At 39.5% G+C, this 26401-nt stretch overlaps 1 protein-coding gene across 3 annotated transcripts in view; it reads left to right on the top strand.

The window, feature by feature from the left end:
* wdr35 (WD repeat domain 35) overlaps window positions 1-26401 on the top strand; it is a 93325-nt gene that overhangs the window by 16777 nt on the left and 50147 nt on the right. For 2 of the 3 annotated variants that reach the window (XM_048530422.2, XM_048530424.2), the window contains exons 4-12: window positions 1369-1461; window positions 3308-3436; window positions 3757-3890; window positions 4714-4879; window positions 5167-5312; window positions 5853-5978; window positions 7146-7331; window positions 12155-12187; window positions 13426-13486. In XM_048530422.2, the coding sequence (XP_048386379.1) occupies window positions 1369-1461; window positions 3308-3436; window positions 3757-3890; window positions 4714-4879; window positions 5167-5312; window positions 5853-5978; window positions 7146-7331; window positions 12155-12187; window positions 13426-13486 (1074 nt within the window). The remainder of the gene's footprint in view (window positions 1-1368; window positions 1462-3307; window positions 3437-3756; window positions 3891-4713; window positions 4880-5166; window positions 5313-5852; window positions 5979-7145; window positions 7332-12154; window positions 12188-13425; window positions 13487-26401) is intronic. The other variant, XM_048530423.2, reaches the window with a different exon arrangement.

Genomic DNA, 26401 nt, shown 5'->3' on the forward strand with positions numbered 1-26401 from the left:
TATAGATTCAGCTCCTTTGCATTGATAGACATTGTATGTAAAGATGCAACATGTCATTATAATTGCAGGGGAAGGGGTGTGATTGTTAATAAATTTCAAGCAAAATCCTTAAGCTATTAACATTTTTACCCAGAAAGTGATCTTATTTACTTGCCACTCAAAATTCCATGTAGGTAAATTATATACCAGAAGTTTATAGGAGACAATCTATGATATGCTAACCAAAACTTACATCATTGTTGATTGAGTTTTCATCTGTGAGAAATTAATGTGTCTCATCACCTCCTCTATAAGAGTTTTTTACACTTTTTAAATTTGTTTTGTGCGTCAGTTATCTCAGCAGGATTAGTGGGATTTCTGATTCTTACCAAACTAGCTATGAACCCAGTTGATAGGAGATGTGCAACATTTAGCCTGGGAAAGGCTTCCCCTAACTCTTTCTTTATGAACGTTTTTCTTTCAATGACACTTTAATTCCTGTTCCCTCTCCCACCCAAGAAAATATATGGGTCCTATTATTTTGACGAATGGGTGTGGTAACTAACTTGGGTGGATTTGTCTGTTTGTGAAAGTATGACTATTTTTATTCAGCCTGTTCAGACATGTTTTGACAAACCTGTGGAACAGGTGGGACTTGAACCTGTGACTTCTAACCCAGAGGTAGGGATGGTACTACTGTGGCACAAGAGCTGTCATTATGGAAGTATATATTTAGCATGCAATCGCATGTGACTATTGTAGCTAGCATATTAACCTATGCAATAGCTTGTGAATCCTCATTACCTGAGACAGTAAGGTAACTGCTAGAATTGACTCAAGTTTTCTGCCTGCCTATTTTTTGGAATTTGCTTTTCACAAATTGGAAAGAAAATCAAAATGTAGAGTGTGCAATATTAAGTAATAATACTATATAATAATATATAGTCATACGTGACCCCATGTGTATGCATTTAATGTGATAAAGTACCAGTCAACTTCTACCACAGACGATTCTTCATGCTTCCCAATAATCTGATGAAGAGGTTGAGAAAAAGGGTGGTCTGTTCAATCTCTGGTTGTAATATTATTACCTGCGCTACCATACATTGCCAAGCTATTATTTTCTGCATAAGATTCTTTCATTTATTACATTTGATGCTTAATTATTTCACAAGTTATAATTTTTTCAAAATGCAATGATTGACTTTTCTCTTGCCTGTGCATCTTTCTCATTTCTGTGGGTCATGTCTAATTACTAATGGGTGCAACTTTTGCAAACATTTAATGTGATACAAATTATAAACTACTTATGGCATGAATAATACAGGGACTAGGTGGAAAATGATCTTCTGTTGTACAGTTATCTTCTTCATTTATCTGTTTGACCAGGTGCGGTACAAGTGGTGACTTGGAATGAACAGTACCAGAAGCTGACAACTAGTGACCAGAATGGTCTAATTATTGTGTGGATGTTGTATAAAGGTCAGTTAACACTTCTGTGGTAAATAGCAAAATTGATTATGATGTGCGTAATATACTTATTATGAAATAACTTATTGGACACTTGCATTACAAAGATCTATCACATCAGAAGTACAGCACAGAAATTAGACCATTCAACCTAATCAGTCTATTCTGATGCTCCACTCAAATCCCTTCGCTTTTTTTTCTCGAATAAATCTACTTTTTGTCTACTCATGGGACATGGGCATTTTGAGCTGGCTAGCATTTATTGCCCATGCCTAGTTTTCCTTGAACATTTCATTGTACAGTTGAGAGTCAACCACATTTCTCTGGGTCTGGAGTCACATAGTGGCATAGTGTTGAAGATGACACATTTTTTCCCTAAAGGATGTAAGTGAGCTAGACGGGTGTTTTGTACAGTTGGCATTGGTTTCATGGTTATTAGGTAGGTTCTTAATTCCATATTTTTTATTGAATTCAATTTTCACATCTGCTGAGGCAGGATTTAAACTCCGGTCCCCAGCACATTAGCTGGAGTTCAGGAGAATGAGTGGGATCTGCTTAAGGTATATAAAATATTTAATGGAAACGGTACGGTGGTGTTGAACAGATGTTCCCCCTTGTGAGACAGTCTGAAACAAGAAGTCGTAGGTGTAGAGTGAGAGGCGGTTCAAAATTGAGATGAGAAGAAACTACTTCTCTGTGGGTTGTGAATCTGTGAAACTCACCACTACAGAGTGCAGTGGACGCAGAGTCAATCAACAGATTAAAGAAAAATGTTTTTGCTGAAAAGTGGGATAAAGGCTGTGGGGAGCAGGTAGGAGAGTGATGTTGAGACCAGGATAAGCCATGATCATGTTAAATGGTGGAGTGGGCTTGAAGGGCTGGATTGCCTACTCCGGTTCCTAATTTTTATGTTCCTACATTTGTGGATTAATAGTTTGACATAGTATTACTTTGCTAGCGCCTCCTTTTTCCCTTTAACTGCCTTATTCACTTTAAACACTCCTCGTGGTAAGCCAAATCTGAATAAGTGGTCCTTATCACTGTGTAAAAAAGCTTCTTCTGAATTCGTGATTGAATTTCTTGGTGACCAGTTTACATAGATTTGTGATGCATAGTAATGTAGGTTTAGTTCCTGCACTGACTAAGTGTAAGAAGGTCCTGCCTTCTCAATCTCACCCCTTGCCTGAGGCTTGGTGCCTCTCATGACAAACTCACCCCCATTTTTCTCTCTCTGAGGAGAGAGTAGCCCACTGACACCATGGTGACTTTACCTTAACCAACTTACCTTTACATGATGTCTAAACTTATTTTGGATCGCACCATTTAAATATAGAAGATACTTATATAGCAATTAAGATGAAAGTCTGACCTCCTTTGAATATTAATACACATATTTCATTTCTACATATACCATAGGGCAGGGAAATCGATGAAAGAGAGCCCATCAGGTTGAGTGGTTAGTGGCACAGTCTTATAATAGTTGTAGCACCAAGAAACATTAATAGGTTGAAAAATTTCAAGATAAAGAGAAACGTAAAAATAACACTGGGAGTAAAGTTAGAGCTGGTGGTAAATTATAAGGAAATTTATTCCTGGAATTTTTGTGTGTATAGGGAACCCAAATTTAAGAGAAAATGTGATTGTGAGGATGTTATAGCTGTGCACTTGTGGGGATATTGTATCTATGCTTTTGAAAATTATTTGCGAAAAATAACAAAATGTAATGTTCCTATGCATTATAACTAAAGATGCTCACTGCAGCAGTTTTCCAGTTGTTCTTTGAACAAGATTCAAACAATGAATTGTTAATTTTTGCTTTTTTAAAAAATTAAACCCCATGTTTGTGAATTGATTACAGGCTCTTGGTATGAGGAAATGATTAATAACAGAAACAAATCTGTGGTTCGCAGTATGAGCTGGAATGCTGATGGCCAGAAAATCTGTATTGTGTATGAAGATGGTGCTGTCATTGTGGGTTCAGTGGATGGTAATGTATTTCAGACTGAAGAATTAAAACATGAATTAGATTTTGATATTCAGATATCCAGAACTTTTATGGATTATTCAGTTTAATGAGTGTCCTTGTCACTTCAACTAAAAATGCTTTATTTACGATATCATTGTCCATTGAAATTAATTTCATAGCTATATTGCTGTTTATTAATTAATCATTTATAATAATTTAATTATGTATGTTAACAGTTTTGAAACCATTGTCCTACTACTTAGCTATAACTGCTAATTAATATTAACTTATTGATGATTAATGTTTTCTTTGATAGCCACATGTTTTCTGTGTTTCGTCAGGTAATCGTATTTGGGGTAAGGAATTGAAGGGCCTCCAATTAACTCAAGTTGCATGGTCACCAGACAGCAAGATTCTTATATTTGGCATGGCGAATGGAGAAATACACATATATGACAGCCAAGGAAATTTTATTGTAAGCTTATAGTTTTTTCATTATGGTTTTTGCCATTCTTATGGAACTTCTGCATGTACTTGCATATTTATCAAGGCTCAGTTCTAAGTATCCTAGTAAAGAGAATGCCACTAAATTTTTAAAATTGCAATGTTTGAGATCATTCAGAATTGGCTCACGTTTGGAGGTGTACAGAAAGTATGATTAATTAGGATGAATACTAGTGTGTTCAGTTAGGATGAAGTGTACATCTTTACTTATGAAAATTATCAATTATGAAAGCCTCTTGAGAAAGAATTATGATATTAATATTAATTTTTACTTCATCTACTGAAACTATCATTTTATTAGATTAAATTAATTGATAGCAAATTAAAAACAGAATTGTGTACAAAATGCGTAAATGGCAAAATATATTTCAATTTTATTTTCGTAGTGTAGGTATAATTTAATGGCTGTTTGATACGTGACAAGATTAAAACCGTTCCAGGGGAGGCAGTGGCCTTGTGACGTTGTCACTGGACTAGTAAATCAGAACTCCAGACTAATGTTCTGGGGATATAGATTTAAATCTCACTGTTGCAAATGGTGAAACTTCATTTTATTAAAAAACTGGAATCAAAAATCAAACTTATTGTCATTAAAAACTGTCTGGTTTACTAATACCCTTTAGGTAGGGAAAGCTGCCGTCCTGCCTGATCAGGCCAGCATTTGAACGTAGACTCACAGAAATTGCCCTCTGCACGTTCGGGATGGATAATAAATACTGGCATGTTGAATAAATGTAATACAAAGGCATATCTGTCATCTAACTTAATATGTATTCAGTATGTCTTTTTTTTAGGTAAAGCTGGTGTTGCAGTGTCTCGCCAATGTGACTGGTGCAGTCAGTATTGTTGGTGTCCATTGGTATTCAGGAACTGAAGGTTATGTTGAGCCAGACTGTCCCTGCTTAGCTATCTGCTTAGACAATGGTCGATGTCAAATAATGCGTCATGAGCATGATGACAGTAAGTATTATCATTATGTAAATAGCCATTTTTGGATTTTTTCCAGGAATTTTATTATTTTTTTTAGTTTATTCACCATTGCTGATATACCCATATCTGAAATAGTGCAATATTTTGCAAATATTATATGAATATTGTCAGTATTAGTGTCAAAATTCATTCTGACACTATCAGTGTAATACTGGGGGAGTGATAAACTGATTGAGGTGTCATTTTTTTGGATGAGTCTTTAAACTGAGGCCTAGTCTGATCTCTCAAGTGCAGTCTTCTTGTATTTTTCATAACAGATGCTGTCTTGATTGATACTGGTATAAATGTGGTTGGCATTCAGTGGAACCACTGTGGGAGTGTATTAGCTGTTGCTGGTTCCCAAGTATCAGCCGGCCAAGATAAACAGATCAATGTTGTGCAGTTCTACACTCCATTTGGTGAGGTGAGAGAGTTTCTTCTGATTTTGATATTTGGAATTTTAAGTTAACTGTATAGCCTATTTCATAAAAGCCTCATTTTTTCTAAAGGAAAGGTTTATGTTTTTATTGTTTAAATTATGAACTCTGAATCTTCAAGCTCATTCTCAACATTTGAATTGAGGAAATTAATAGCATTGTTTGAGCAAACTAAATTATTTCTACTTACAAATTGTCCTCTGTAGTTGCTGACAAAACATGACCATGCCTCAAAGTAATTGGCTGTGTAATGATTTAGGATGTTCTAAGGAAACAAATTATTCAGTCTAAACATAAGTTTTTTCGTTTCTTCCTTTACCAGAAGTGTTTGAAGACTTATAATCCTTCTTTGTATAGAAGGTTTAAGTAAGAGTATTCGATTGAAATATCTAAAATTATCTAAATCAACATCAGTTTCAGACAGAAGATGCAGTTGCTAAATTTGAGGAATACTGCCATATTGTACGTTACATTCTTGGTATTTTGAGTTATGATATGTGTTTTCTCCACTATACCAATTTCTCAAGCATTTGCGTACGTTAAAAGTGTCTGGCAAGCAGATGTATGCAGTGTCATGGGAAGGAGGAGGGCTGAGAATTGCACTTGCTGTTGATTCTTTTATTTATTTTGCCAACATCAGACCAGATTACAAGGTAAAACCAGTGACATCCCTAAATATTTTTGCATGCTCTAAAGTTATGCAATTGTTATTTCTTCATAGAAAATCTTTACATTTGTAGTTAAGAGTTATACAATGTGCTTAACAAAAAAACCAACATTGTTAATTATTTGTAAAATCCAAGTACTGAAGAAATATTTCAGCTCGCATAATCCACCATGATAATAAGTGTAATTTAATGCCTCTTGCCATCTTTCCCCCCTCAACTCCCATTGACAGTTTTAATTCTAGGCTTAACTATTGCAGTGCTTTCCTGGCCTACCTTCTTCTCTGCACCCTCTATAACTTGGACTGCTCTAAAACTTTGCTTACCATTTCATAACTTGTATCTGTTTCTGTTCACTTCTCTTTTGAGTTTGTTGATCTACTTTGGCTCCCAATCTGGCAACAGTACAGTTTCAAAACTCTTAAAGTTGTTTTCCAATCTCTTGCCTCTCTACATCACTGAAATCTGCTTCATGCCTGTAAGCCATGTCTGTGTTCCTCTCTTTCTGACATTATCGCTGATTGCTAACACAATATTGAAACAAATACTATGCTTTGAACTTGAATAGATCGAAGCTCTTCAATTCCTTCCCTAAACCTCTCCATCTATCTTTAGTACCCTAGTCAAAATGCATTTGTGCTTTTGGTCAACAGTCACAAATGATGGCAGGACTCGTCATTCTGTGCCCCTAATTTTAGATTCAGTTATGTGAGGAATCATCTACTCAGCATCTACCCTTTCATTTGCCTCAGGATCCTTCTGTTTTTCTGTAAGATCACCTCTCATTTTTCTATCATCCTATCTTTTTCTCATAGGAAACTCCTTCAACACAGGAGACAGTGTAATAAATATTCTGTGAACTATCTCCAATGTAAATAGATAATCCTTCTTATAAGGAGGTGAAAACTAAACTCATTACTCCTGATGTGATCTCACTAACATTTTAGACATATTTAAGCCAGACTCTCTATCTACCCTCCCCTTGATAAAAGGCCAACATTCCCTTTCCCTTCCTAATGCTTTACTGTAACTGCATGCTAACACAATATGGTCTGTCATTTTAGTGACTTGTGGTCTAAAGAACCTTTCTTAATGAATCTATAATTTTTTTTTCATTAAGCAAACATGCTGATCTAATTTTTTACCTTTTGGCAGTGGGGTTATTGCTCCAACACAGTAGTATATGCATATACCAGACCAGATCGACTGGAATACTGTGTAGTCTTTTGGGACACCAAGAACAATGAAAAGTATGTAAAATACGTAAGGAGTCTGATTTCAATAACTACATGCGGAGACTTTTGCATTTTAGCAACCAAAGCAGATGACAGTTCTCCTCAGGTAGGAGATTATTTCTACAGTTTCCTAAATTTCGTAAAAATGTTGCAACTGAAATATTTAGTCAACTGTTCATTCACCCATCTATCCCAAAAATTGATTGAATAAAATGCTTGCGAGACAGATCAACTGATCTTTGCTCTCTAATTGATATACAACAATGACAAATAGTTGACATGAAGTTCAAGCATTAACATAGATCAGGCATGATCTAATTGAAAAGCCGTGCTGGCTTGAGAGTTTAAATGTCCTACTTTTGAGTTTAATTTTGCTGTAATCTGCTATCAAGGAAATGTCCAGTGAGCTGTAGAGAACAGCAAAGACGTAATATTTTCAGGCAATGATGAGAAAGCACCATTGCCAGAAAGTGGTCACAAATAATAAAAGATATATATCTAAAACCCTGCACCTGTTCAAGGCCGCAGATCATCAGAATTTCCGGCCTTAAACTTTACCTGCAATTGCATGTTAGGCCTCAGACATCAGAAATCTTTTGCTACTAGAAATCTTTTTGGATGAAAATGGATAACTAGAAAATCTCAACTCCATTTAGTCTTGCGGAGGTGAGCAGATGGTATGAATTACTGCAATTTAATAAGATCTTTATTTTGATTGCTTAGCTTGACTTTGTAATTCTTATGGATTCCTTGTGGGAGTGTGAGGCTAATCAGAGTACCATGTTCTCTGGATTTACGTGCACCCAATCACTCAGCCAGTGAATGATCTGCACAGGTTGGGTGGTGAGAATATCTAACTTCCATTTCTTCTTTTGGATTTCCACTCCTTTTATCTCATCTTCCTGTTTGAAGAGGAAAGAATCAGGAAAATTGGCCCAAATTCCTCCTTTTCTAAACAGCTATTTCCTACTTCTGTAATTAACCAAATTTTATTTGTCTGGTGGACCAACAGGAGGTTAGAAGAACACAGCAGGCCAGACAGCGTCTGGAGGAAAGGAGCAGTCAATGTTTCGGGTATTACCCTTAACTGAAGAAAGGTAACACCCTAGAGTTGACACTCCTTTCCTCCTGATGCTGCCTGGCCTGCTGTGTTCTTTCACTCTCCTGTTTGTCTACTTTGGATTCCAGTATCTGCAGATTTTTTTGTCTCTAACTATATTTGTTTGTTATTTTCCTCCCTAATTTTAATATTCTCCCCAATTACATTCCTTTAGAATCATAATCCAGCTAAATGAAATTATGGGAGATTCTAATGTTAATTTCTTACACTGTAAAACATAAAATCCAAGTTTTAAAAAAAATGCAAAAAAAGTTCAAGAGGTTAATCTTGAATAGCCTTTTTCCTTATTCACAAGTAACAACTGTGCTGGTTTTGAATTTGTCAGCATTTGAGACCAAAAGACTAGGCAGGTACTGCAGGAATTCCCTGTAACCATCCCTTTGCCAAATAGATACATTACTTTGAATGCTGCTGGGGAGAGGAGGAAACTGCCGCTTAGAGGGAAGTGGTAACCGTCGAACTCGTTGCACTGTAGTTGGTTCTGTTTCACTGGAAAGAAGGAGAAAGAGTGGGAATGCTATATTAACAGGGGTTCAATTGTAAGGGAAACGGATGGATAGTTCTGTGGCCTCAAACGAAACTCCAAGATGATCTGTTGCCTCACCTATGCTAGGGTAGAGCATACCTGACTGTAGCTGCAGGACATTCTGAAGTGACCAGGGTACACATTAGTACAACAACATATGTAAGAAAAGAGCTGAGATCCTCAAAGTAGAATATAGGAAATTAGGAAGCGAGTTTAAAAAATAGGACTCAAAAGTAGTGATCTCGGGACTGCTAAAGATGCCATGAGCCAGACAGCTTAGACATAGCAGGATATATCATGTGAACAGGATATACCAGGTGAACGTGTGACTAGAGAAAGCGTGCAAGAGGTAGGGTTATGATTCTTGGGATATTGGGACCAGTTCTGACGGAAGTGGCACCAACATAAGCTGGATAGATTGCATCTGAGCAAGACCAAAACTAATGTCGTAGTCATACAGCACAGCAACAGATCCTTTACCCGTCTATGCCAGACATCCCAATCTGACTCAGTTCCATTTGCGAGTATTTAGCCCATATCCCTCTAAACCCTTTCTAATCATATACCCATCCAGATGCCTTTTAAATGTTGTAATTGTACCAGTTTCCACCACTTCCTCTGGCAGCTCATTCCACACATGTACCACCATCCGTGTGAAAAAGTTACCCCTCTAAATCTTTCCCTTCTTGCCTTAAATCTGTGCCCTCTAGTTTTGGACTCACTCTTGTAAAAAGATCTTGGCTGTTCACCCTATTCATGCCCCTCATGATTTTATAAACATCCATAAAGTCACTTCTCACCCTCCCACTCTCCAGGAAAAAAACCTCTGCCTATTCAGCCTGTCCCTATAACTCATACCCCTTAATTCTGGCAACATCCTTCCTCGGGGAAAATTTATGGCCGGAGTGGGTTTAAGTTAAAATGGGAAGCAGATGGGAATCTATACAGGGAGATGGGTGACAGGGAGATAAGGACTAAAACAAAAGATAATGTATTCTGTGTTATGTGTGAATGATACATAAAAAGCAGGCCAAATCCAACCTGGCTAATTACTGCTCCATCAGTCCACTCTTGATTATCAACAAAGTGATGGACGGTGGCATCAACAGTGCTATCAAGCACCACCTGCTCAGCAATAACCTGCTCAGTGATGTGCAATTTGCATTCCACCAAAGCCACTGACTGTCTGACCTTATTACAGCCTTGGTTCAAACATGGACATAAGAACTGAACTCCAGAGGTGAGGTGACGGTGACAGCCCTTAACACACAGGCTGCATTTAACCAAGTGTAACATCAAGGAGTCATACCTGGCACGTAGGAAGATGGTTTTGGTTGTTGGAGGTCCGTCACCTCAGCTCCTGGACATCTCTGCAGGAGTTCCTCAGGGTAGTGTCCTAGGCGCAACCATCCTCAGCTGCTTCATCAATGACCTTCCCTACGAAGTGATGTTCGCCGAATATTACACAATGTTCAGCACCACTCGTGACTCCTCAAACTGCTCCGCAGTCCGTATTCAAATGCAAGACGATCTGTACAATATCCAGGCTTGGGCTGACAAGTGGCAAGTAACATTCGTTCCACACAAATGTCAGGCTATGACCATCACCAATAAGAGACAACCTAACCACTGCCTCTTGACATTCAGTGGTGTTACCATCACTAAATCTCCCATTATCAAAATGCTGGAGGTTATCATTGACCAGAATCTCAACTGGATTCGCCACATAAACACAGTGGCTACGAGAGCAGGTCAGACGCTAGAAAAGTCCAGTGAGCCATTCACCTGATTCTCCAAAGCTTGTGCATCATTTACAGGCTACAAATCAGAAGTTTGATGGAAAACTCTCCACTTGCCTGGATAAGTGCAGCTCCAACTACACTCAAGAAGCTTGACACCATCCAGGACAAAGCAGCGTGGTTGACTGGCAACACATCCACAAATATCCACTGCCTCCACCACTGATGCCCAATAGCAGCAGTGCTTGATATCTATAAGCTGCACTGTAGAAAAGCACCGAAGATCCTCAGACAGCATCTACTAAACCCACAACCACTTCCATCTCGAAAGACAAGGGCAGCAGATACTTGGGAACGTTACCACCTTCAAGTTCCCCTCCAAGCCACTCACCATCTTGACTTGGAAATATATTGCCGTTCCTTTACTGTTGCTGGGTCAACATCCTGGAATTCTTTCCCTAATAGCACTATGGGTCAATCCACAGGAGGTGGACTGCTGTGGTTCGAGAAAGCAGGTCACTACCACCTTCTCAACGGCAGCTAAGGTTGGGCAAGAAATGCTGGCCAGGCAGCAATGCCCATATTCCACAAATGAATTTCAAAAAATAAGAAGGCAGGAAGAAAACAGCAAATTATAGACTTGTTAGCTTGGGAAAATGGGAAAAAATGATAAAGTCCATTATGAAATATGTAACAGCAATTACTATGATAAAAACAAAAGCTTGCTGATGCTAGAAACTTGAATTAAAATATTGGAAATACTCAGCAGGTCTAGTAGGATTGTGAAAAGAACCAGTCACCTTTCCATCTCTCTGTGCATTCAGATGATCATCATCCAATGTTCCACCATATTTAACTTGATGCAATGACCAAAGGCATCTTCCCCTTCCCTTTCAAGGCGGTGAAGTAGAGTTTAGCAAAGCTGACCAGCTTTCTCGAATTGAAATAATGATGCTTAAGTTAAGAAATAGCGAAGTGGCAAATTTCAAAGGAAATTGCCTGATGATTCAAGTGGGATTGTGTTCAGTCAAAAGAGTTGGTCAAATGACTGTTCTCCTTTTGTTTTTTTTGTTATTTATGGTGTCATTGTGAGGACCTGCAGTGGAAAATATGTTTCAGTAGAATTGGTAAAATAGTGTCTATGTTACTGGAGTAGCAATCCACAGGCCTGGACCAGCAATCCAGATACATGCATTAAAATTCCATCATGGTATCTAAATCTTAAATGCAATTAAATAATTCTGGAATAAAATGATCTGAAGTTGTCAACATGAAACCTGACTGGTTCGCTAATATCAGGAAATCTGCTGACCTTGCAATGTCTGACCAATATGTAATTCTAACTTCAAAGCAATGTGATATATTGTTAAACTGCCTCTGATCTGACCTAGTAAACAATACTTGAGGATAAGACAAATGTAAGTTTTATCTTTGTCTTATGACATACTGTGTTATGTACTGATTTTGAACAACTGTAAGAATACTGTCATTTTATTCTGCTGTGTCACTTACTTATTTTTCTGTTTATGCGCTGCACTTGAAAGGATGACAGTGAGATGGAGTCTGTAGTTGCTATGGTAACCATTTCCATAATTTACTTCCGTGCTATTGGGGGAAATTTTACGAGGTACTTTTCGGTGGGTTTAGAGACAAGAATTAGAAAAAAATAATGTTGTGCATGAATGCCTCCTCCCTCTTTGTCCAGGAGCAGTTGCTGTGCATATATACTTAGGGGGAAAATGATGGTGTAGTGCCACGGGGCTAGTAATTCAGAGGCCAAGCTAATGCTCTGGCGCTGTGAGTTCACATCCCATCATGACAGCTATTTCAATGTAAATTCAATTAATAAATCTGGAATCCATAATATTTTTGTAACGGTGGCCATGAAGCTATCATTGATTGATATAAAAACTCAGCTTGTTCACTTATGTTGTCTTTAGCTGGTCTAGTTTGCAAGTAATTCCAGAAATGTTATTGATACTTAACTGCCATTTGAAATGGCCTAGCAAGCCACTCAGTTCAAGGACAATTTGGGTTTGGGCATCAAATGCTGGCCTTGCCAGTGGTGTTCACATCCTGTGATGAAAGAATAGATAAATAAAAACCTGTCTAGCACAGGCAAGCCAAATGAGATTACTAATAAAGCAATTAGCCAACATGCTTTGCAGATTTGACCAGTGATGCGCGGGATCCACACAGTGTCTCCAGCACAGCACCCACCTGCTTCTTTCATAGTCAGTGAAGGTTAGAGCATCATGAAACTAGAATATACTCTGCATGTTAAAGGCGTAAATTACAAAACATGAGGCTTCCAAAAGGCAGAGGCTTTCAGTTGCATGATTATCTCCTGCAACTGTTGTGCTGGATAGTGCTGGTGGTGAAGAAGTGGCTGCCATCTCACATAGCCATTTTGTGTCTCCATTTCATCCTGCCTTCTCTCATTCCAGTCAACTTGGCGACATTCTCATTGTGAATACTGTGAATGTTGCTGGCCACCCTGCAACAGCATGTGCTAAATTGCCTTTCTGAGACCCCAGCCCACCTGCTGACTAATGAATTTGATTCATGATCTCAGAGGCACATTTATATTTAACACATTGTACCAGCAGTGCTGCTAATTCGGCACACAGCCCAAAACAGTCCCATTGTCTGAAAAAAACTAAGTACAGAAAATTCAGCTCAACATGTTAGAATTATAACAGCAGGCCAATTAAACTTTAGGCAACTGATTTTTATTAAGCACAATTCTACATTCTAATTATTTGACCTTATTATTAAAATCAGTTTCACAACACCTGATTTTCTTCTGTTTTAGTACGTTCTAGTATTGTGTAATTCCATTGGAACACCCTTGGATTCAAAATATATTGACATTGGTAAGTATACAAATTTGATTGGATGAAAATATAAAAATTCAGGTAGTGTGTGGTATTCAAAATGTGAATAAGAGTGGTGTTTGTTTGATTTAGTCAGTTTCTTCATATGTGACTGAAGCAAATTCCTTAATATTTGGATCAAAATTCATTATGACAAAGCATACTTATGATAAAGAAATTGGGGGGAAATATTGCCTGGGTGGCAAGAAGGGTTTAAAGTTGGCAGGAATGGTGGAGTGAGTTTGTCTTCCCACCACTGCTGTAGTTTTACCAGTGGTAGTATTGGTGGTGAATGGCTACCATGTCCTTTGGCCAATTGAGGGTTTAAATGGCCAAAAGAATTGGAGCCTTTTCAAACAGAGTGACTACCACGTATATCCTGACGGGCTGAGAAAAATGTGGAATCCCTTCCTGATCAGTCATCCTGTGGCCTTCATGAGGACACCCCCTTCAGTAGCCACTGTTTCCAATGACATTGCTGGTAACCATCTGATTGGCTGGCATCTCCTGGGCATGGGGCATCCTCTGTTAAAGGGATGAAGGCTATATCTGTTGGCATGATCAATGCAAAATTCAGCTAAGGCTTCCATGGCAATGGAAATGAAGTTGCCCCTGAACTTTGGCTTGATGGTTGGGTCCACTACAGCCCTCTAAAATGCTAGTCATTCAGTTTGGTTACTATTCAAATAATATATGGACTCTTAAGGGTTAAATTACAAGGTTTATACAGATGTATGCCCTGAAATTTAGGAAGTTGAGAGGACTTGATGGAAAATGTTCAAGATCCTAAAAGGAACAGATCACAGATTGGAAGGAGCTATTTTTGTTAGCTTGGCAGTTTAGGACTAGGCATCATTGTTTAAAATATGAAGCCAGACCTTTCAGGAATGAAATTTGGAAACACTGCAATGGGTAGTCGAAGTTTGGAACTGTCTTTCGTAGATGGCAGTTGGCGTTAGATCTTGGATATTAATGAATATCAGGACCGTGCACTCCATTAGTATTCTAGCCAATTATGCTCATTTTAGGAAAGACCATAATCAAAACTAAAGTACTTATCCATAACACCAAACTGGCCCCAGTAAATGTGCAGATGCAGTGCATGATGCCTGCAGGAAGCACCGCTGATCTCCTCATGCTGCATTGATGTTTTTGTATCGCCGATAACATAGTGCGGAGGGTGAGGGGTTCAAAGAGTTTGGGACAAGGCAGAGGTGATGACAGGGCCTGACGAAGCAGAGTCTGCCTTCCCCAATGGGTCTGTAAAGTAAGACTCTTTAGCTGCCACTCATTTACCACTCCTGCCGTGAAACCTGGCTAGCTTCAGAAGAAGCTTACAATAATGATCCTAGGTATGAATGGCTTGACACAAAAGGAGTGGTTGAAGACTTTGGGTCTGTACCTGATGGAGTTTAGAAGGTTGAGTGGTAATCTCATTGAAACTTACAGAATACTGAGAGGCCTGGATGGAGTAGACGTGGAGAAAAGTTTCCACTAGTAGGAAAGACTTGGACTCAGGGGCACAGCCTCAGAGTGAAGAAGTGACAAAGTTTTGGCAAAGATCTGTAGCTTGTGTTGTGGGTGAGGTTGTTGACTTGTCGCCGAGATGGCTTGTTTTCGTTCAGATGTTTCTTCTCCATGCTCGGTGGCATCATTAGCGTAGCTTCCGATGAAGTGGTGTTATTCTACTCCGCTTGGAATTTATACTGTTTGGTCCATTATGGTGATTAATGTCATTTCCAGTTTTGATCTGTGTGGGTTTGCATGTGGATGAAGAAACTGACACTTTAGAACTGAGATGAGGAGGAATTTCTTCAGTCAGAGGGTGGTGAATCTGTGGAACTCATTGCCACCGGGTGCAATGTAAGCCAAGTCATGGAGGAGATTTGAGACAGAGGTAAATAGTTTCTTGATTGGTAAGGAGATTATGGTTACAGGGAAAAGGGCAGGAGAATGGGGTTAAGAAACATACCAGCAATGATTGAATGTTGCAGCCTACTTAATGGGCCAAATGGCCTAATTCTGCTCCTTAAACCCTTATAGTTTGCAGTCATCTGGAGCTGTTGCTCTGCCTGTTCCACCTGCTGCTCGTATTGCTGTCGCTGCTGAAGAGGCGTATACCTCATGGTTTGCAATAGCACACTGCACATTGTCCAGACACACTGTGTTCATGTGCCAATTACAGCACTGTAGTGCTCCTCTGCAGTAAGTTTCTGTCATGTGGACTGGACAATTTGTATGCACTTCTGTTGCTTTTGAATGACATCGGCTCTCTCTTTGTCCGTGCGCCTGTGCGATTCACCAATTCACAGTCAATCAAAACAGCTGGTAACTCTGGCGCATTTGATTGAATCTTTAGAAAAGATTCTGCCATAGAGATTTATAATGTAAATGTTTTCAGTGATGGGGCGTAGTTTTGTAGAATTTGTTTGTCTTTATACCTTACTAGAAAATGGTAAAATTATCATTGCAGTATTGATATCATACTGCATTAAGCTATTCATCTGATATTTTATTTTGGTTCAAGTGATCATTAAAATCCTTAATAGGAAAGCAACAAAAAGGTTACCTGAACTGTATACATACAAAGCAAGAGAAATCTGACAACTGAAAATTATTTGTAGCCTGATGGCTGTGTATTACCATGAAAAAGTAGATGACTAAAACAAAAATTCAGTTAATATGTTGTAAATTATTCTAGCATGTTTTGTGTTCTGAATACCTGTTTGCAAATGCTGTAATCCCCAAAGTGGAAGGACGTGGAAAGGAATTATTTTCTTAATTTGTATAAAGTGAAGAGTTTGGACCTTTACACAATTTTCAGTATTTGGTGAGACAGTAATGAGATTGACACTGTTTCCTTTGAATATTATATGCCTATTATTTCCAATCATGTATATTTGAGAATATTAAAAATTTGAATGTTTAGATTTGACCGAGAGAAACCAAGATATATGATGATATTTTTGTATTGGTGCAGTGTTATTGTCTATTGCGTACCTAATTACATAATTTCATCCATCTTCCAAGGCAGTTGAGTCTTTCCTTGGTGCTAATCATTACTGTCATTTATCTAAAGCACTACTTAGGTATAGATATTTCAGTAATGAATGCCTTCAACTTGATCGGAGAGTAAATATGCAGGTTGAGGTTTTTAGTCTTGCTTCTGAATGAGTTATGTTGTCTCACTAGCCTGTTTTAACAGTGAAACCTTTCATCACTACGTTACAGAAGCAGCCAAGTATTCTTCTATTTTTCTGTCTCTGTGACATCCTGCAAAATTCTTTTTCAGTGTGGTAAACCTTCCGTACACAAGAGCAGTAGGATGTTGAGAAAATTTAATGTGTTTAGCTGACATAATGCTGGAAATAAAATGGTGTAAGATTTTGGAGTTCTCATCTTCTGTGCTTTGAAGTCTAGCCAGCTTCTCCATTCAGACATACTTGGTGTCCAGAAAGCTGGAAAGTATCTCATAATAATTTTTTTTTAGAAGTTCACAAGCAGCCTATATTAGTTGACAAGAAAACTTTATTGTGTGATAGATTTCAAATATCTGAATGTAAACCTAAAAGCATTAATGCTTTGACTTTACTATTCACTTGTTTTTCTACTATGTTGAAAGAATTGAACACAAATAATGTTCTTTATGCTTAGAATTTTATGCCTTTAGTTTCATAAATTCACAAAAAGATTTTAAACTTAGGCTTATTATTTTGAATTGTAGAATCCCTGCAATGTGGAAGCAGGCCATTGGGCCCAACAAGGCCCATGAACATCCTACCTGGACCCACCCTCACTCCCCCTGCATTTCCTACAGCCAATCCAGCCAACCTATGTACCCCTGAACACAATGGGCAATTTAGCATGGCCAATCCACCTAACCTGCACATCTTTGGACTGTAGGAGGAAACTGGAGCACCCAGAGGAGACCCATGCAGACATGGGGAGAATGTGCAGATACCACACAAACACTAAGGCTACAATTGAACCATGTGGTCCTGGCACTGTGAGGCAGCAGTGCTAACCACTGAGCCACCCTGCTATTTTGTGCTTTGGATTTGCCCTGAAAAAATGTATTGATTATTATGTAAGGATTAATATGATTCATTTCAAAATGTCAATCAACTATTGAACAAATAAGATACTTCCAAAATTTGAAACTGCTCACAAAGCATACAGACAGCAAATTCTCCTTTGTATGAATTTCCTAAAGCTTTATACAATGCCTCAAATCTAGGGACCTTTCTTTGCCTTTATTTTCTCTGAATTTTATTTCTCAAACAAACTTTCTATCCATTTCAATACTATTGTATTCTCTACTTTTTCAAAAATTGAAAGAATTTTGTATCCTATTTGTACCAGTAATTTTAAATTTTCAGCATTTCACTGTGGATCTGTGGGCCGAGATGAGCTCTCTTTTTATGGTCTGGTCTTTGTAGTGATGGAATGAATTAGGAACATTTGTAAGTTCTGAATTTTTACAATATTATAGCCATAAGCAGTGTTAATTAAGTCTTGTTTTCAAAGTTAATTTAGTGCAAAAACAAATTTTGTGAAAGTTTTATGTAAATGTTTTGATGTTTACAAGATATTTCAATATTTAAATGTCTTCCACATGCTTCACCATCTGGCTCTGGACTTGCTTTACTGCAGTGAATGTGTAACTGTGAAGAATATATTAAGTGTTTGATGGAGATTGTATTTCAGATACTAGCATGATTGCCTGAAACACATATTGGTACATGTAAGAGCCGACCTTGAAATGTGGTTAGTGATTCAGGAAAAGAAGTTAGACTTCATTACTAGCAATGTCAACGTTTATAGATGTAGAAAAATATAGAGCTGAATGTACGCATTTTGACTTGAATTTTTGATGAAGGAGATTCATAGCACCCTCCAGTGGCTTGGAGTCACCTTTCTCATGCAGTATTTCATACTTCATTCAACCGATTATGTACCTGGGTTCTCTGATGCACTTGTCCAATTGTGCAGAGATGGAATCGTTCACATTGCTACTGCTGCTTTACTTAAAAACCCAGCTGCATACTACTTCAAACACTGTGAAAGAGGAACTGCACTTCACATTGTCGTGCTCCACTGTTATCACTGAAAACGTGACTCAGAAACCAAAGTTCTCTCTCCACTTCATGTACAGGGATTTGTAGATGTTGGTGGCGAAATAGTGGACAGGAGCAGAAAGCCATGGCATTAGACTTAGCCAGACCAAATAGGGGCCATGGTTAGTGCTGGGTCCTGTGTTAAAATGAACACCTAGCAGTACAGAAAGATGGTTAATTATCTTAACGGGGGCGCGAGGAGGATGGAGGCAGACATCTGCCTCCTAACTCCCTATGAACAGACAGTTCTTGAACTGATGGAGAACAGCACCACTGCTCAAGTTGGCTTGGGAAAACCTCAATGTTCAGCTAACCCAATAAGCATCATTTTGCTGTACTGCTGCCACATTGTTATTGACGTTAAATAATTCTTAATCTGCACAACCTTTTTTATTCCTCTTAGATAACTAATTATCTCTTATGTAGGCAACTTCAGCACCCAAAAAGAGGCCAGCCCTTCCACGTCAGAGAAGAAAGTCAATGAATCCTCAGTGAATGTAGAACTTCATAAAATGTTGAGTAGCATGAATACGGTGATTAGCCAGAGTCATTTTCCAAAGTTGGGGGAGGGCAAATGGTTTAAGGTGAGAGGAGAAAGATTTAAAAAGGACTGGAGGGGCAACTTCTTCACGCGGAGGATGGTATGTATATGCAATGAATTGCCAGAGGAAGTGGTAGACACGGGTACAATTACAAAAGACGTTGGACCGCTATGTGAATAGGAAAGGTTTAGAGAGTAATGGGCCAAACGCAGGCAAATGGGACTAGTTCAGTTTGGGATACTTTGTTGGCATGGGCGAGTTGGACCAAAGAGTCTCTTTCCATGCTGTATGACTCTACGACTCAACCTATACTCACCACCAGCTCAGAGACTCTCACCTCAGTGGGTGCTCTATCTAGATTAGACTCAGGAATACAGTGTGGTGAGCACATTGCTGACACATGTCTGCTGAGGCCTCTTGCACTTGAAAGATTGCTGGAGACTAGGCACCTGCTCATTCTCAGGCAGAAGACAATCCCATGGTTTACACATTAATTTCTTGGTTAAAATACACTGGTAAGCCCAGGAACAGCAGGCTGGTTTGTCTCTGGCAGTTGATCAGCTGGATTGAAGGATGGAGCTGTCCACCATTGGTAACAGTACAATACGGGCTCCGGCATGTGCGCATCTGACTGTTTCCATGGAGCCGGTCATGGTGATTGAGGTCCGGCACCCTAAGTACCTGCTGAATATGCATATGGATCTGAACTTGATTGCTTTGACCATAGGAACTCTGCATCAGTGCCAAAGCAAGAGGGGGCCAGGCACCTCAACTTTATTCCAGGTGCCACCTTTTCTCAGCGAGACAGGTTGTTTCTCGGATGGAAGAGGAATCACAGGCAGAGCCTGCCAAGGAGCTACTTCTCAGTACTGTCCAGAAGCATCTAGGTGCCCATATTCTCCTCCTTATTTCTGGTCAGCCTGTATATGAACAGGGCACTCTCAGTAGATCTGGGGCATTTGGGTCAGAATTCTGTTGGGGATGACTGCCTAAGGCTTCCAAGTCAACAAGGCCAACCAGTGCATGAGCAGATAATCCCTGGGAAGTGAACACAATTTCATTCAAAGTACTCCTGAGCGCTCAGGTCAATCACAATGAAGTGTCATGTTGTGCTTTGGGACAGTGTAGCATAGTGGCTTCCCAGGGAGGTTCATTTCAGTACTTTTTGCCAATTCATGGGTATGGGCTTTGCTAGATGGCCTAGCATTTGTTGGAGAAGGAATGAACGTTTTGCATGGTTATTACACAGTTGACCTTAGACATAAGTTGGCAAGGTTTAAACTTTGTGTTCTTGTGAGTGGTGTGCAGCTCAGGCAGAGCCTGCAGAATTGTTTTCCTTTGTGCTGCTGTCCTTGTGGCCCTGTGACCTTTTAGGCACCCCAGTTCCATTGTTGCAATACTTTGTCATCATTAATGTCCCCAAGCTATCCTTGGAGTCCATGGCTTTGTGAATTACCATGGTCTTGTTGACCCTACACACTCTCCCTATGGAGAGACTAGAGCAATGGTGATCTTTGAGACATTCTCACCTGTCCTCTGCTCCCTGCTTCTTCCTGTCCACCCCCCATCCCCTTCTCCTAGGCTCCAAGGAATAAAAAGAAAATTGGCAGTAGCATGGAAATGAGGCAAGTTGAGGGTTTACTGAGATGCAATTACATGGAAATAAAGAAGTGATACTTAAGTAGTGAAATTCTGAAGTTATTGCTTAGCGTTTATAAGAAAAGTTGAAAATTTTTTTCCCCTACGTCAAGAGTCTATTTCATTCTTGCCATATTTTTCCAACATTTTCTCCATTGCCCATGCCATGCCGGGGAGGAGAAAGTTGCATTCATTGTGAATGACATCATACTTTGAGTTATTTGAGGAAATAATAAAAACAAGCTTGAATGCTGGATTATTTACTGACATGCAAGTCCAGCTCAATGGAGGTGGCAACTCATTGTCAAGTACAGCATCAGTGTTTTGCAGCTGTGTCTTTAAAAAGAGTTGCGGCATGTATGCATCACCTGGGATGCCTCCTTGACTGCAGAATTTCAAGATCCTGAGGCAGCTCTTTGTATGAGCCCTACAGACAAAGTTCTAGAACCACTCCGTTCCCAATAATCTTTCATTAACACCATGTTCCTGTCAGGAGCCAGCATGAGAATAGACAGTAAAGGGACAGTACTTACCCACTAATGAGACAGATAAGCCCTTGTTACCAAAAATGATCAGATGCAGTTATGTTTTTTGTCAATGAACCTTTCCTGGTTTTCATTCATTTACAGGATTGGGTGTCACTGCCTGGGCAGGTCAATCCAAAAAATACATTGTGTAACATTTCTTTGATTTGTGAGATCAAAGTATGAATGCTGGCAATCAATAGGTTGGTCCTGACACTGAGGGGAGAGCGTGGATTTTGTTAGATTACAAAGAAGGGAGAATTGATGAGCTGGGAACGTTGGTAGGTGATAGCTTGATCCAAGTTTCATTCACCTTTGCATATGACAATGACCCAGGATTCTTGTGAATAGTCCTTATTAGTACAAGATGAGAAGCCTCGACAAAAATGTAATTTTTTGGATGTGAGTTTGCTCGCTGAGCTGGAAGGTTAGTTTTCAGACGTTTCGTCACCATTCTAGGTAACATCATCAGTGAGCCTCCGGTGAAGCGCTGGTGTTATGTCCCGCTTTCTATTTATCTGCTTCAACCTGAGCTACAAATCTTCTCAAAACTCGCTATGTATTTTTTTCATCAATAATCTTCAATTCTACCCCTCTAGAAATAAAACCTGGTGCTTTTTTCTGATATATTTGTACTGAATCCTTTTGTTCCTTTCTGAGAGATTTCAATATCCGTCACCAAGATTGGCTTTATGCAACATTAGTGACTAATCTGGCTGATTCTTGAAAGAATTCCAGACAGATTTATGAAAAAGTAGCGAGGGGACCAACACAAGAGAAAAACTTCCTCACTAGTTTAACCAAATATATCTGTTGTAGATCCATCTCAATGATAATTTTGGTAGATGTGACCAATGTATAACCCTTGTGGGAGGAGATCCTTCTTCACACTTTGGACTTTTCCTTTATGTTGTGTAGCTCTCTCCCCTGATGAGTGGGACGGATTCAGAGCAGATGTAGCAAAGCTGGACATCTGTGAGCTACTAATAGGCCGTGAGCAGCAGTAAGATGATATTTTAGCACAATCTGTAGCCTTATGTTCCAGCCTATCTCTCAGCTAACCCCTTCCCTCCAATACTCTTACTATCATAATGCATCCAGCAGACAGTCATCACGCAAAACTAGAAATGAGGTACCAACCTAGTGAAGCTACCACACATGTTACATGCATGCCAACAAGTGGAAGCAGCATGCTATGGTCAGAAATAGGCAATCAGCAACCACCACACTAAAGTTCTATAGCATGCAACATCCCATTGTGAGTGGTGGTGGACAAATAAACAACCAACTGGAGGAACAAAAACAGAAGTTGCTGGAAAAGCTCAGCAGATCCGGCAGCATCTGTGGGGAAAAAAAAATGAGAGCTAACGCTTCGACCTGGTGACCCTTCCTCAGAATCAAATTAGAGGAAAGTTTCCTACATTAAATAACTGAATAAGTGAAACTTAGCATGTGATTGCAAAAGCTGAACTGTTTGCAGCAATCTGTAGCTAGAAGTTGATTAGATGATTCACTGTGGTCTCCCCTAGATTAAAGAAAGCAGGCATCTGCAAATATTATTCATTCCCCTCGATGGTAGGAAATGGATGAGTATACCAAGGATATCAAAAGTTTTGAATCCTGACGTAGTCCTGATAGTATCGCTGAAGCCATGCTTCAGATCTAGCTGTTCCATTTCAGTCACAACACAGGAAATCTTCCTGTTTGTCATGTAGATGTCACTTTATATTCTGTCCATAAAACAAAGGACGAATCCAATCAAACCAAGCATCACCCTATTTGTCAAATCTCAATTATCAGTAAAGTTAGAGCTATACAGCACAGAACAAAACCCCTAGGTCCAACTCATCCATGCCGGCTTGATAGCCTAACCTGATCGAGCCCCATTTGCCAGCATTTGGCCCATATCCCTCTAAATGCTTCCTACTCATGTACCCACCCAGATATCATTTAAATATCATGACTGTATCCACCACTTCCTCTGGCAGCTCATTCCATACACACACCGCCTTCTGCATAAAAAAGTTACCCCTTAGCTCACTAGTAAATCTTCCCTGTTTCACCTTAAACCTATGTGGTCTAGCTTTGGACTGCTGTACCCTGGAAAAAAGACATAGAACATTACAGCACAGTACAGGCCCTTCGGCCCTCGATGTTGTGCCAACCTGTCATACCGATTTGGCTTCGTCGGAGGCTCACTGATGATGTTACCTAGAATGGTGACGAAACATCTGAAAACTAACATTCCAGCTCGGCGAGCAAACTCACATCCAGATACCGATCTGAATCCCATCTAACCTTCACTATTCCATGTACGTCCATATGCTTGCCCAATGATGACTTAAATGTACTTAAAGTTGGCGAATCTACTACCATTGCAGGCAAAGCGTTCCATTCCCTTACTACTCTCTGAGTAAAGAAACTACCTCTGACATCTGTCGTATATCTTTCACCCCTCAATTTGAAGCTATGCCCCCTCATGCTTGTCATCACCATCCCTGGAAAAAGGCTCTCTCTATCCACTCTATCTAACCCTCTGATTATTTTATATGTTTCAATTAAGTCACATCTCAGCCTTCTTCTCTCCAATGAAAACAGTCTCAAGTCCCTCAGCCTTTCCTCATAAGACCTTCCCTCCATACCAGGCAACATCCTAGTAAATCTCCTCTGCACCCTTTCCAAAGCTTCCACATCCTTCTTATAATGTGGTGACCAGAACTGTACGCAATACTCCAAGTGCGGCCGCACCAGAGCTTTGTACAGCTGCAACATAACCTCTTGGTTCTGGAACTTGATCCCTCTATTAGACCTTGGCTATTCACCCTAACTGTGTCCCTCATGATTTTATAAACCTCTATAAGGCCACCCTTCAGCCTCCGCTGCTACAGGGAATAAAGCCCCAGGCTATTCAGCCTCTCCCTGTAGCCCAAACCCTCCAATCCAGGCAACATCCTTGTAAATCTTTTTTGTCCACTCTTCAAACAAAAATCAAGTTAGTCAGACATGACATCTCATGCACAAAGCTATGTTGACTATTCCTAATCAGTCCTTGCCTTTCCAAATGCATGTAAATTCTGTCCCTCAGAATCCCCTCTAACAACTTACCCACTACTGCCATTAGGCTCACCAGTGTATGGCCTTTCTTAAGTAAAGGCACCATATTAGCGAACCTGTAGTATTCCAGCAAGTCGCCCATGGCTGTCAATGATCCAAATATCTTGGCCAGGAGCCCACCCATCTCTTTCCTAGCTTCCCTCAAAGTTCTGGGAAACACCTGAAATGGTCCCGGGGCTTTCTGTACCTATATGCATTTTAGGACCTCCAGCATGCTCTCTTCTGTGATATTAACTATAAGGCATCACTATTTATTTCCCCAAGTTCCCTAGCTTCCATGTCCTACTTCACAGTAAATACTGATGTGAAATATTTGTTTAGTGTCTCACCCATCCCCTGTAGTTCCAAACATAGACGACCACGTTGATCTTTAAGGGGCCCTATTCTATCCCTAGTTACTCTTTTGCTCTTAATATGATTACAGAATCTCTTTGCAGTTTCCTAAGCTCCTTGCCAGAGCTATCTCATGTCATCTTGATCATCTTGATTTCCCTCTTAATTATACTTCTATTGACTTTATACTCCTCTAGAGATTCACTTGATCCCAGCTGTCTGTACCTGACATATGCTTCCTTTTTCTTAAACAGAGCTTCAATTTCTCTAATCATCCAGCATTCCCTACACCTTCCAGCCTTGCCCTTCACACTAACAGGAACATACTGTCTCTGAACTCTCATTCTCTCATGTCTAAAGGCCTCCCACATCCCAACTGTTCCTTTACCTGTGAATAGCTTCCTCCAATCAACTTATGAAAGTTCCTGCCTAGCACGATCAAAATTGGCCTTATTCCAATTTAGAACTTTAACTTTTTGTTCAATTCTAGTAGCATTATAATTGTTCCAAAGTTCTTCCCTACTGACACCTCAGTGTCTTGCCCTGCCTTATTTCCCACCAGAAAGTCAAGTGTTGGTCGTTTTCTAGTAGGTACATGCACGTACTGAATATGAAAGTCTTCTTGTACAGACTTAACAAATTCTTCCCCAATCAAGCCCTCAACACTATGACAGCCCCCGTTAATGTTTGGAAAGATAAAATCCCCTACCATTACAATCCTATTTTTCCTGCAGATATTTGTGATCCCCTTAGATAGTTACTTCTCAATCTTTCATTGACTGTTGGAGAGGACTTAGAATACAGGCCCAACAATGTGATCATCCCTATCCTATATCTCAGTTCCACCCATATAATTTCACTGGATGATCTTCCAAGAATATCTTCTCTAAGTACAGCTGTAATGTTATCCTTAACCAAAAACATCACTCCTCATCCTCTGTTTCCTCCCATTCTATAGTATCTATACCTTGGAACATTGAGTTGCTGGTCCTGTCCCTTCTTGAGCCATGTTTTTGTAATAGCTATGATATGATACATATTAAATTTAATGTTGATCTTGCTGTCTGTGCACCTATTCTGCAGCCCTAACATCTTAACTTTGTTCTATTGCCCTAATGCACTTTGTATGGTCTGCTCTCCCTGTACTACATGCAAAACAAAACTTTTTAACTGAACCTAGGTACATGTGACAATAATAAATCAAATCCCAGTCCCATGTTCACAACCATGCCCTAAGTTCGTCTGCTTTACCTGTCAGACTTCTTGGATTGCAGTAAATGCAATTTAATTTATCAGTTTTGTTTCGTTCTCTGCCGAGCTCTTGTTTGCTTTAACTAGCCTTCCCTTATCTACTGTACCATTTTATTTTGAAGGGGGATTGTTGATCAGATATGGTCAAGCACTCTGATACTTAAATTGTTCTCAAATGAGCAAATGAAAAAGTACAGCACAGGAACAGGCCCCTTGGCCCTCCAAGCCTGGGCTGACCATCATGCCCTAATTAATCTAAAAACAAACCTGCCATATTTTGAGATAACAAAGTGTAGAGCTGGATGAACAGCAGGCCGAGCAGGAAAGCTGACGTTTTGGGCCTAGACCCTTCTTCAGAAAATGTAGTTCAGAAATTTCTTCAGAAATTTTCTGAAG

This window comes from Stegostoma tigrinum, chromosome 4 (assembly GCF_030684315.1).
Source record: "Stegostoma tigrinum isolate sSteTig4 chromosome 4, sSteTig4.hap1, whole genome shotgun sequence".
Lineage (NCBI taxonomy): Eukaryota > Metazoa > Chordata > Chondrichthyes > Orectolobiformes > Stegostomatidae > Stegostoma > Stegostoma tigrinum.